Source organism: Heterodontus francisci, chromosome 20 (genome assembly GCF_036365525.1).
Source record: "Heterodontus francisci isolate sHetFra1 chromosome 20, sHetFra1.hap1, whole genome shotgun sequence".
NCBI classification, from domain to species: domain Eukaryota; kingdom Metazoa; phylum Chordata; class Chondrichthyes; order Heterodontiformes; family Heterodontidae; genus Heterodontus; species Heterodontus francisci.
In genome coordinates this window covers 88,113,430-88,126,461 of record NC_090390.1, presented here as the reverse complement: position 1 = coordinate 88,126,461, position 13,032 = coordinate 88,113,430, and the positions used below count along the sequence as shown (strand labels likewise).

At 50.9% G+C, this 13,032-nt stretch overlaps 1 protein-coding gene across 1 annotated transcript in view; it reads right to left on the bottom strand.

Moving 5' to 3' along the window:
- Positions 1 to 6,693: 6,693 nt before the first annotated feature.
- The window catches only part of LOC137380985 (kazal-type serine protease inhibitor domain-containing protein 1-like), a 47,426-nt gene continuing 41,087 nt past the window's right edge, over positions 6,694 to 13,032 (bottom strand). The window contains exons 4-5 of the mRNA XM_068053405.1: positions 8,199 to 8,346; positions 6,694 to 6,906 (exon numbers count right to left, since the gene is read on the bottom strand). Of these exons, the coding sequence (XP_067909506.1) occupies positions 6,830 to 6,906; positions 8,199 to 8,346 (225 nt within the window). The 3' untranslated portion in view covers positions 6,694 to 6,829. The remainder of the gene's footprint in view (positions 6,907 to 8,198; positions 8,347 to 13,032) is intronic.

Below are 13,032 nucleotides of genomic sequence, written 5' to 3'. Positions count from 1 at the left end.
AATAAAGGCAGACTGTAAAACCTTCTTGAGGTTTGTGAAAAGGAAACGATGAGCAAGGAAGAATGTGGGTCCATTGCAGGCGGAGACAGGAGAGTTTGTGGTGGAGAATGAGGAAATAGCAGAGAGACTAAACAATTACTTTGTGTCTCTCTTCACGGAGGAAGACACAGAAAATCTCCCAGAAATACTCGGGAACCGAGGGACTTGTAAAAATGAGGAACTGAAAGTAGTTATTATCAATAAAGAGGTTGTACTCGAAAAATTAATTGGGTTGAAAGTTGATAAATCCCCTGGAGCAGATGAGCTACATCCCAGAGTATTGAAGGAGGTGGCTATAGAGATAGTGGATGAATTGGTGATTATCTTTCAAAATTCTATCGATTCTGGAAGGGTTCCTGCAGACTGGAAAGTAGCAAATGTAACCCAACTATTTAAGAAGGGAGCAAGAGAGAAAACGGAGAACTACAGCCTGTTAGTTTGACATCAGTAGTGAGGAAAATGTTAGAATCTATTATAAAGGATGAGGTAACTAGACACTTGGAAAATAATGATCTGATTGGGCAGAGTCAACATGGATTTGTGAAAGGGAAATCATGTTTGACAAACCTGTTGGTGTTTTTTGAGGATGTTATTTGTAGCATAGATAAAGGAGAACCAGTGTATTTGGATTTTCAGAAGGCTTTTGATAAGGTCCCACACAGGATGTTAGTAAAAATATTAGAGCACATGAGATTGGGGGTAATACACTGTGATGGATTGAGAATTGGTTAACAGACAGAAAGCAGAGAGTAGGAATAAATGGGTCATTCTCAGGATGGCAGGCTGTTACCTGTGGGATACTGCAAGGTTCAGTGCTTGGGCCACAGCTGTTTACAATCTATATAAATGATTTGGATGTGGGGACCAAATGTAATATTTCCAAATTCGCTGATGACACAAAACTAGGAGGGAATGTGAATTTTGAGGAGGATGCAAAGAGGTTTCAAGGGGATTTGGACAGGCTAAGTGAATGGGCAAGAACATGGCAGATGGAATATAATGTGAATAAGTGTGAAGTTATCCACTTTGGTAGAAAAAATACAGAAAGGTAGAGTATTTCTTAAATGGTGAGAGGTTGGGAAGTGTTGATGTCCAAAGAGACCTGGGTTTCCTTGTTCATGAGTCACTAAAAGCTAGTATGCAGGTGCAGCAAGCAATTAAGAAGGCAAATGGTATGTTGGCCTTCATTGCAAGGGGATTTGAGTACAGGAGTAAAGAAGTCTTACTGCAATTGTATAGAGCCTTGGTGAGACTGCACCTGGAGTATTGTGTACAGTTTTGGTCTCCTCACCTTAGGAAGGATATACTTGCCATAGAGGGAGTGCAATGGAGGTTCACCAGACTGATCCCTGGGATGGTGGGACTGTCCTATGAAGAGAGATTGGGGAAACTGGGCCTGTATTCTCTAGAGTTTCGAAGAATGAGAGGTGATCTCATTGAAACCTACAAACGTCTTACAGGGTATGACAGGGTAGATGTGGACAGGATGTTTCCCCTGGCTGGTGAGTCTAGAACAAGGGGACACAGTCTCAGAATGAGGGGCAGGTTATTTAAGACTGAGATGAGGAGGAATTTCTTCACTCAGAGGGTGGTGAATCTGTGGAATTCTCTATCCCAGGGGGTTGTGGAAGCTCAATCATTGAGCATGTTCAAGACAGAAATCGATAGATTTCTGAATACTAATGACATCAAGGGATATGGGGATTGTGGGGAAAAAGGGCGTAGAGGTAGATGATCAGCCATGATCTGTTTGAATGGTGGAGCAGACTTGACAGGCCGAATGACCTACTCCTGCTCCTATTTCCTATGATCCTATGATATCAAAGACTGCCGAGTACTGAAACCATCAAAGGAATCTGAATAACCCTAGACCAGCTGGACTAAGTGTAAACATAGGTCTGCTCTTAATCAAATATTTATATATGCTATTAAATGATGAAAAGTCTATGGTTTCAGAGAGTACATATCCTGAGTCTGTGCTTGGATATCTTTTAACTACAGACTCTCATTATTGTAAATTACAGCTGATTTCATGCCATTGGCATGATTTGGATAGAGTCAGTGACAGCAAGGGGAAATGGGAAGAGTTGTATGGTTTATTGGAGGGCACTTATTCTCACTCTGTTTCCAGTCTGGGCCACCAAGGGACAGCTTTTAATGTGTTCTGGTGTTAATGACCAGGGGGAAGGGTCCCTGCCTCCTTTCGGGATGTTGTTTCTGGTTAGGTCAGAGGGGCCTTGCGAGGTGTCCCGCAGTGAGTCGTATGCTGGCAGCCTTGGCCTCAGTGCCTTGTCCTTAGAAGTCCCTCCCCGCTTCCACAAGCTTCATCATCCCCTCCAGGCTACTGGCCAAAGTGGAAATGGATGAGGGCAGGAAATATCTCCCAACTGTCAGTGACAAGAAGGGAGATTATCTGACAGCCAGTGTGAAAATTGCTGGCCGTGGTTTTCTCAAAGGTAAGTCTTTTCATGTAACCTGTTCCTGTTCTTGTTGTCAGTTGTGGCTCAGAGGGTAGCAGACTTCCCTCTAGATCACAAGCTCATAGTTTTAAGTCCCATTACAGAGTCTTAAGCTCACAATCCAGGCTGTCACTCCCAGTGCAATACTGAGGGAGTGCTGCACTGTCGGAGGGTCAGTGCTGAGGGAGTGCTGCACTGTCGGAGGGTCAGTGCTGAGGGAGTGCTGCACTGTCGGAGGGTCAGTGCTGAGGGAGTGCTGCACTGTCGGAGGGTCGGTGCTGAGGGAGTGCTGCACTGTCGGAGGGTCAGTGCTGAGGGAGTGCTGCACTGTTGGAGGGTCAGTGCTGAGGGAGTGCTGCACTGTCAGAGGGTCAGTGCTGAGGGAGTGCTGCACTGTTGGAGGGTCAGTACTGAGGGAGTGCTGCACTGTCAGAGGGTCAGTGCTGAGGGAGTGCTGCACTGTCGGAGGGTCAGTACTGAGGGAGTGCTGCACTGTCGGAGGGTCAGTGCTGAGGGAGTGCTGCACTGTTGGAGGGTCAGTGCTGAGGGAGTGCTGCACTGTCGGAGGGTCAGTGCTGAGGGAGTGCTGCACTGTCGGAGGGTCAGTGCTGAGGGAGTGCTGCACTGTTGGAGGTGCTGTCCTTTGGATAAGACCTTAAGCTGAAGTCCGATCTGCCTTTTCAGGTGGATGTAAATGATCCCATGCACTATTTTGATGAGCAGGGGAGTTCTCCCCGTTTTCCGGTCAATATTTATCATGGAAGCATCGAATCTTACAACAGAGAAGGTGAGCATGTTCTCAACCAGCCACTAACATGATTATCCAGACAATAGAACAGCATTTCGTGATGTCATGAGTGGGAATTGTGCACAAAATAGCTGTTTCCAGTTGTGAAGTAAATTTACATTAATAATGCTGGGGAATACTTTCTCAACTCTACACACCTTACTGAAACTGGAAAGGTCCACATTTAGGATTGGCGTATTTCCATCTATGAAAGATGATGGACAGGCAGCAAACAATCCATTTATTTTTATTCATTCATGGGATGTGGCCATCGATGGCTAGGGCAGCATTTATTGCCCATCCCTAATTGCCCTTGAGAAGGTGATGTTGAGCTGCCTTCTTGAACCACTGCAGTCCATGTGAGGTAGGTACACCCACAGTGCTGTTAGGAAGGGAGTTCCAGGATTTTGAACCAGTGACAGTGAGGGGACGGTGATATAGTTTGACAGGGCTGGGTTTGCCGTTGTTGTTTCTGGTGCCAAAGTCGATTCCGAGTGGTTCATCCGGTTTCATTCCTTCTCAATTTTGAAGCGGGTTTGATACAATTGAGTGGCTGGAGGGTAGTTAATAGTTAACCACATTGCTGTGGGTCTGGAGTCATATGTAGGCCAGACCAGGTAAGGACAGCAGATTTCCTTCCCTAAAGGACATTAGTGAACCAGATGTGTTTTTATGACAATGGATAATGGTTTCATGGTCATCATTAGAGTAGCTTTTAATTCCAGATTTTTTTTAAAATTGAATTCAAATTCCACCATCTGCCGTGGTGGGATTCGAACCCCTGTCCCCAGAGCAATACATGGGTCTCTGGATTGCTAGTCCAGTGACAATACCAGTACACCACTGCCTTTAGGTGGGGTGTCTTCTCTTGGTGCACCTTTGCTGATGGCTGTGAAGGTGAATCCTTGAGAGGCAGGTTCTGCTACAAGTGCTGCACGTGAAGCTGCCAAGTGACACTGTTGTCTTTGACGTTGGTGCCTGTTGTCAAGCTGCTGTAGCAACCGGTCATCATGGTACTGCACATCAGTCCACAGGATGTGTCGCCATTTCCCTCTTTCACCAGCTAGTGACTCCCAAGTGTGATAGTCAACATTCATGTCATGCTTGCAAGCATCCTTGAAGCAGAACTTTGGGTGCATCTCTGGTCATCTGGCCCTGGCTACCTCACCATATTGAAGGTCCTTGGATACACGACCGCCTTTCATCCTGCAGATGTGTCTGATCCACCGAAGCTGCCTCTGTTTGATCAGTGCCAGCACACTTGGGAACTCTGCCTTTGAGAGGACTGCTGCATTTGTGATTTTGTCCTGCCAGGATATACCCATAAAGCTTTGCAGACAGCAAAGATGGAAATTACTGAGCTTCTTTTCCTGGTAGCTGTAAGTCGCCCATGTTTCACAGTCACACAGGTTTAAAACAGTGCACTAAAAGCCTGACACCCTGCACTAGTTACAGATTTGAGGGATGTGGATTAACAAACTATTTTAGCTTCATAACTCAATTGCCCTTTCTCTCTCTCTCTCTCTCTTTCTCCATAACTTTCTTTCATCCCTCTCTCTCTCTCTCTCTGGCTGTCTTTTCTTTCCCCTCTCTCTATCTCCCTGGAGCTCTGTTTTTCTGCCTTTTTCTGTCCCTCTTTCTCTCTTTTCTATCTCTTTCTGTCTCTATCCTCTCTCTTTCTCCTCTCTCTGTCTCTTTCTTTCTCTGTCTCTCTCTAGCTGTTTCTCTCATCTCTCGCTAACTTGCATTCCCACTTACTTTGGCTCAGTATTTCAGGACTGTACTGAATGGGCAAATCGTTTATCTAAGTGTTAATGTGCAAAGGATTAACCTTTTAATATGCTGCTCTGTTTTGAAGTGTTCTGAAGGGTTTAGAATGTGCTGATTGCAGAAAATATAAACTGCTGTAAAAGTGCTCAGATTGGGCACAGGATTTCTCATTGAATTGTTTTGACTTGGGCAGAGATTCCAGACAATTGGAAGCCAAGTAGGAGCAACACAACACCCTGGAATTCTACAACTGAGGAAGGTAGTTATTCAGGGACCTGTTTAAAGCAAACTAATTGCTTTTGCCTGCTCGGTTCCTGTTTCTGATCACTGCACAGTACATCCTGTTGTGGCAGGTGTGGGGATGTCAGACTCTCACTGGACGAATATCTCTGACCTTTACACATAGAGAATGAGCAGCTCAGTCAGGTGTGAGACAGAAACCCTGAGAGAGTCTAGGGCACCAGGAGAGATAGCAACAGAAGAAATCTGGGGAAGAATGTGATTCTTTTAAAGAAATGATCCAGAGATTTGGAAGCAGATGGAATCAGAATGGCGTTTGTTATTAGGGGGAGAACTGAAGGAACAAGATCTCCCACAAGGCCCTGAGAGCAGAGGACAGCAGTCTGAGGGAAAAAGGAATGAAGCACCTTACAAACCCTCAACCTCTACCAACTAGAAGGACAAGGGCAGCAGATACATGGGAACACCACCACCTGCAAGTTCCCCTCCAAGTCACACACCATCCTGACTTGGAACTATATCGCCGTTCCTTCACTGTCGCTGGGTCAAAATCCTGGAACTCCCTTCCTAACAGCACTGTGGGTGTACCTACCCCAAATGGACTGCAGCGGTTCAAGAAGGCAGCTCACCACCACCTTCTCAAGGGCAATTAGGGATGGGCAATAAATGCTGGTCTTACCAGCAATGCCGACATCCGGTGAATTAATTTTTAAAAATTCAGATAACCAATGGATGTTAAAGCAGCTCCCCAGACTCGGGAGAAAACAGGACTCATGGAAATCTTACCATAAGCCTTTCATTAAAGTATCAGTCGGAACAGCAGAATTCCATAGCAGTAATTGAGTCAGGTAGAGTATGGATTGGGATCTCTGAGACCTGTCCAGTATGTAATGGAGTTAACACCTAACTCCTTCTCATCATATGGACACTACTGGATGCCAACTCATTGAATGGATCACCCAATGGCCCTGTCTGGAAACAGCTCGTTTTTTTTATTCTTTCATGGGATGTGGGCGTCGCTGGCAAAGCCAGCATTTGTTGCCCATCTCTAATTGTCCTTGACAACTGAATGCCTTGCTCGGCCATTTTGGAGGGGAGTTAAGAGTCAACCACATTGCTGTGAGTCTGGAGTCACATGTAGGCCAGACCAGGTAAGGATGGCAGATTAAAGGACATAAGTGAAGCAGATGTGTTTTTATGACAATCAATGATAGCTTTCAATTCCAGATTATTTTTATTATTAATTAATTAAATTTAAATTCCAGCAGCTGCCTTGGTGGGAATTAACCTGGGCCTTCAGAATTACATTGCCACTACACCACCATCTCTCCCACTCAATTAGCTACCAGTGGAGACCATTAATAGCCAGTGTTACTGGACCAATAGAGAGAAAGAGTGAAAGCAAGATACAGTAATTATCGGGTAGATACTATCACACTTTATTGTAATTTATTGCCACATTCTGGTGGTTTGTGTTGTCTCCTGGTGCACTGGTGTCCTCACGCCTGCCGTTTAGTCCAATGTTTGCATTTCATCAGTAATAGTCTTCAGAGTATTCCTCCACGAAATACTCAGGCTGGATCCATCGATTCTCCACCTCAGCCACCTGATCTGAAAGACAGCAACACCAAGAGAGTATTGGAAAGGCAAAATACTGTGGATGCTGGAAATCAGAAATAAAAAAACAGAAAGTGCTGGAAATACACAACAGCATCTGTGGAGAGAGAAACAGAGTTAACGGTCCGGGTCGATGACCTTTCATCAGAATATTCCAGGTTGGTTATGGAGTACCTTTCCACACAAAGGGTAGTGGAAATCTGGAACTCTCTGTATCACTAAAAGGCTGTGGATGCTGGGGGTTGTTTGGAGTGTTCAGTACTGAGGATGAAGGGTTTTTGCTGGATAAAGTATCAAGGGATATGGAGCCAAAGTGGATAAATGGGATTGAGGTAGAAATCAGCTGCCATCTAATTGAATGGCGGAACAGACTCTGTGGCTGAATGGCCTCCTCCTGTTGGATAAAGACAGAGTCATAGACAGATACAGCACTGAAACAGGCCCTTCGGCCCAACAAGTCCACGCCGACTATCAGCCACCCATTTATACTAATCCTACATTAATCCCATTTTTCCCTCTCACATCCCCACCTTCCCTCAATTCTCCTACCACCTACCTACACTAGGGGCAATTTTTATAATGGCCAATTTACCTATCATCCCACAAGCCTTTGGAATGTGGGAGGAAACCGGAGCACCCGGAGGAAACCCACACGTTCACAGGGAGAACTTGCAAATTCCGCACAGGCAGTACCCAGAACTGAACCCGGGTCGAGGAGCTGTGAGGCTGCGGTGCTAACCACTGCACCACTGTGGTGCGAGTGTAATGAAATCCAGCTGGCTGGTTGAGTTGAACAGGGTACCGGGTTCCCGGGTGTGACCCCAGTCTGATCTGGGGGTCAGTACAGGCTCTATAATTAGCGTCACTGTCCCTGGGCTCGGGGGAGCGAAATTGGCAGCAAGTCGGAACCTCACTGCTTGCCAAGCAGCAAGAAATAATAGGAAGGGCAATCCATACAATCAGACAACACAGAAGGAGGCCTTTTGGCCCATCAAGCCTGTGCTGGCTCTTTCAATGAGCTATCCAATTAGTCCCACACCCCTGCTCTTTCCCCACAGCCCGGTGAATTTTTCCCCTTCAAGTATTTATCCAATTTCCTTTTGAAAGTTACTATTTAATCTGCTTCCACTGCCCTTTCAGATGAAAGACATCTGGCACAGGTATGATAGGCCGAATGGCCTCCTTCTGTGCTAACCTCGAAGAGAAGGGACAGTGTTGGAGGAGCTAGCCACCATGCTCCACTTCCCACTGTGTTCTCACTGTTGGTTACTTGGACTCTCCCTTACCGGGCATGACGACAGTCAGGCTGGCAGCTGCTGACACTTCTCCCAGTTCGTTCCTTGCGGAGCAGTGATACAGTCCCGAATCCGATTTGCGAATTCTCTGGATCAGGAGCCAGCCAGTCGCTTCATATTTAAATGGGCCTCCTCGAACCTGCACATAAAAACAAGCCTGGTGAATTTGAGTCAACAGAACAGTGCGTGGACACGAGGACAGTGGTGTGGACACGAGGACAGTGCGTGGACACGAGGACAGTGGTGTGGACATGAGGACAGTGCGTGGACACGAGGACAGTGGTGTGGACATGAGGACAGTGCGTGGACACGAGGACAGTGGTGTGGACACGAGGACAGTTCGTGGACACGAGGACAGTGGCGTAGACACGAGGACAGTGCGTGGACACGAGGACAGTGGTGTGGACACGAGGACAGTGGTGTGGACACGAGGACAGTGCGTGGACATGAGGACAGTGGTGTGGACACGAGGACAGTGGTGTGGACACAAGGACAGTGCGTGGACACGAGGACAGTGGTGTGGACACGAGAACAGTGGTGTAGACACGAGGACAGTTCGTGGACACGAGAACAGTGGTGTGGACACGAGAACAGTGGTGTGGACACGAGGACAGTTCGTGGACACGAGGACAGTGGTGTGGACACGAGGACAGTGGTGTGGACACGAGGACAGTGCGTGGACACGAGGACAGTGGTGTGGACACGAGAACAGTGGTGTGGACACGAGGACAGTTCGTGGACACGAGAACAGTGGTGTGGTCACGAGGACAGTGGTGCGGACACGAGAACAGTGCGTGGACACGCGAACAGTGGTGTGGACACGAGGACAGTGCGTGGACACGAGGACAGTGGTGTGGACACGAGGACAGTGCGTGGACACGAGGACAGTGCGTGGACACGAGAACAGTGGTGTGGACACGAAAACAGTGGTGTGGACACGAGGACAGTTCGTGGACACGAGAACAGTGGTGTGGACACGAGGACAGTGGTGTGGACAAGAGAACAGTGCGTGGACATGCGAACAGTGGTGTGGACACGAGGACAGTGCGTGGACACGAGGACAGTGGTGTGGACACGAGGACAGTGCGTGGACACGAGAACAGTGGTGTGGACACGAGAACAGTTCGTGGACACGAGAACAGTGGTGTGCACACGAGGACAGTGGTGTGGACACGAGAACAGTGCGTGGACACGCAAACAGTGGTGTGGACACGAGGACAGTGCGTGGACACGAGGACAGTGGTGTGGACACGAGGACAGTGCGTGGAAACGCGAACAGTGGTGTGGACACGAGGACAGTGCGTGGACACGAGGACAGTGGCGTAGACACGAGGACAGTGCATGGACACGAGGACAGTGGTGTGGACATGAGGACAGTGGTGTGGACACGAGGACAGTGCGTGGACACGAGGACAGTGGCGTGGACACGAGGACAGTGCGTGGACACGAGGACAGTGGTGTGGACACGAGGACAGTGCGTGGACACGAGGACAGTGGTGTGGACACGAGGACAGTGCGTGGACACGAGGACAGTGGTGTGGACACGAGGACAGTGCATGGACACGAGAACAGTGGTGTGGACACGAGGACAGTGCGTGGACGCGAGGACAGTGGCGTAGACACGAGGACAGTGCGTGGACACGCGAACAGTGGTGTGGACACGAGGACAGTGCGTGGACACGAGGACAGTGGCGTAGACACGAGGACAGTGCGTGGACACGAGGACAGTGGTGTGGACACGAAGACAGTGGTGTGGACACGAGGACAGTGCATGGACACGAGAACAGTGGTGTGGACACGAGGACAGTGCGTGGACACGCGAACAGTGGTGTGGACACGAGGACAGTGCGTGGACACGAGGACAGTGGTGTGGACACGAGGACAGTGCGTGGACACGAGAACAGTGGTGTGGACACGAGGACAGTGCGTGGACACGAGGACAGTGGCATAGACACGAGGACAGTGCGTGGACACGAGGGCAGTGGTGTGGACACGAGGACAGTGCGTGGACACGAGGACAGTGGCGTAGACACGAGGACAGTGCATGGACACAAGGACACTGGCGTGGACACGAGGACAGTGGTGTGGACACGAGGACAGTGGTGTGGACACGAGGACAGTGCGTGGACACGAGGACAGTGGTGTGGACATGAGGACAGTGCGTGGACACGCGAACAGTGGTGTGGACACGAGGACAGTGCGTGGACACGAGGACAGTGGCGTAGACACGAGGACAGTGCGTGGACACGAGGACAGTGGTGTGGACACGAGAACAGTGCGTGGACACGCGAACAGTGGTGTGGACACGAGGACAGTGCGTGGACACGAGGACAGTGGTGTGGACACGAGGACAGTGCGTGGAAACGCGAACAGTGGTGTGGACACGAGGACAGTGCGTGGACACGAGGACAGTGGCGTAGACACGAGGACAGTGCGTGGACACGAGGACAGTGGTGTGGACACGAGGAAAGTGCGTGGACACGATGACAGTGGCGTGGACACGAGGACAGTGCGTGGACACGAGGACAGTGGTGTGGACACGAGGACAGTGGTGTGGACACGAGGACAGTGCGTGGACACGAGAACAGTGGTGTGGACACGAGGACAGTGCGTGGACACGAGGACAGTGGTGTGGACACGAGGACAGTGCGTAGACACGAGGACAGTGGTGTGGACACGAGGACAGTGCATGGACACGCGAACAGTGGTGTGGACACGAGGACAGTGCGTGGACACGAGGACAGTGGCGTAGACACGAGGACAGTGCGTGGACACGGGAACAGTGGTGTGGACACGAGGACAGTGCGTGGACACGAGGACAGTGGCGTAGACACGAGGACAGTGCGTGGACACGAGGACAGTGGTGTGGACACGAGGACAGTGGTGTGGACACGAGGACAGTGCATGGACACGAGAACAGTGGTGTGGACACGAGGACAGTGCGTGGACACTAGGACAGTGGCGTAGACACGAGGACAGTGCGTGGACACGAAGACAGTGGTGTGGACACGAGGACAGTGGTGTGGACACGAGGACAGTGCGTGGACACGGGAACAGTGGTGTGGACACGAGGACAGTGCGTGGACACGCGAACAGTGGTGTGGACACGAGGACAGTGCGTGGACACGAGGACAGTGGTGTGGACACGAGGACAGTGCGTGGACACGAGAACAGTGGAGTGGACACGAGGACAGTGCATGGACACGAGGACAGTGGCGTAGACACGAGGACAGTGCGTGGACACGAGGGCAGTGGTGTGGACACGAGGACAGTGCGTGGACACGCGAACAGTGGTGTGGACACGAGGACAGTGGTGTGGACACGAGGACAGTCGTGTGGACACGAGGACAGTGCGTGGACACGAGAACAGTGGTGTGGACACAAGGACAGTGCGTGGACACGAGGACAGTGGTGTGGACACGGGGACAGTGCGTGGACACGCGAACAGTGGGGTGGACACGAGGACAGTGCGTGGACACGAGGACAGTGGCGTAGACACGAGGACAGTGCGTGGACACGAGGACAGTGGTGTGGACACGAGGACAGTGGTGTGGACACGAGGACAGTGCGTGGACACGAGAACAGTGGTGTGGACACGAGGACAGTGCGTGGACACGAGGACAGTGGTGTGGACACGAGGACAGTGCGTGGACACGAGAACAGTGGTGTGGACACGAGGACAGTGCGTGGACACGAGGACAGTGGCGTAGACACGAGGGCAGTGCATGGACACGAGGACAGTGGCGTGGACACGAGGACAGTGGTGTGGACACGAGGACAGTGGTGTGGACACGAGGACAGTGGTGTGGACATGAGGACAGTGCGTGGACACGCGAACAGTGGTGTGGACATGAGGACAGTGCGTGGACACGAGGACAGTGGCGTAGACACGAGGACAGTGCGTGGACACGAGGACAGTGGTGTGGACACGAGGACAGTGGTGTGGACACGAGGACAGTGCGTGGACACGAGAACAGTGGTGTGGACACGAGGACAGTGTGTGGACACGAGGACAGTGGTGTGGACACGAGGACAGTGCGTGGACACGCGAACAGTGGTGTGGACACGAGGACAGTGCGTGGACACGAGGACAGTGGCGTAGACACGAGGACAGTGCGTGGACACGAGGACAGTGGTGTGGACACGAGGACAGTGCGTGGACACGAGAACAGTGGTGTGGACACGAGGACAGTGCGTGGACACGAGGACAGTGGTGTGGACACGAGGACAGTGGTGTGGACACGAGGACAGTGCATGGACACGAGAACAGTTGTGTGGACACGAGGACAGTGCGTGGACACGAGGACAGTGGCGTAGACACGAGGACAGTGGCGTGGACACGAGGACAGTGGCGTGGACACGAGGACAGTGGTGTGGACACGAGGACAGTGCGTGGACACGAGAACAGTGATGTGGACATAAGGACAGTGCGCGGACACGAGGACAGTGGTGTGGACACGAGGACAGTGGCATAGACACGAGGACAGTGCATGGACACGAGGACAGTGGTGTGGACACGAGGACAGTGCGTAGACACGAGGACAGTGGTGTGGACACGAGGACAGTGGTGTGGACACAAGGACAGTGCATGGACACGAGGACAGTGGCGTGGACACGAGGACAGCGGTGTGGACACGAGGACAGTGGCATGGACACGAGGACAGTGTGTGGACACGAGGACAGTGGCGTGGACACGAGGACAGTGCGTGGACACGAGGACAGTGTGTGGACACGAGGCAAGTGGCATTGACACAAGGACAGTGGCGTGGACACGAGGACAGAGGCGTTGACACGAGGAGAGTGCATGGACACAAGGACAGTGGCG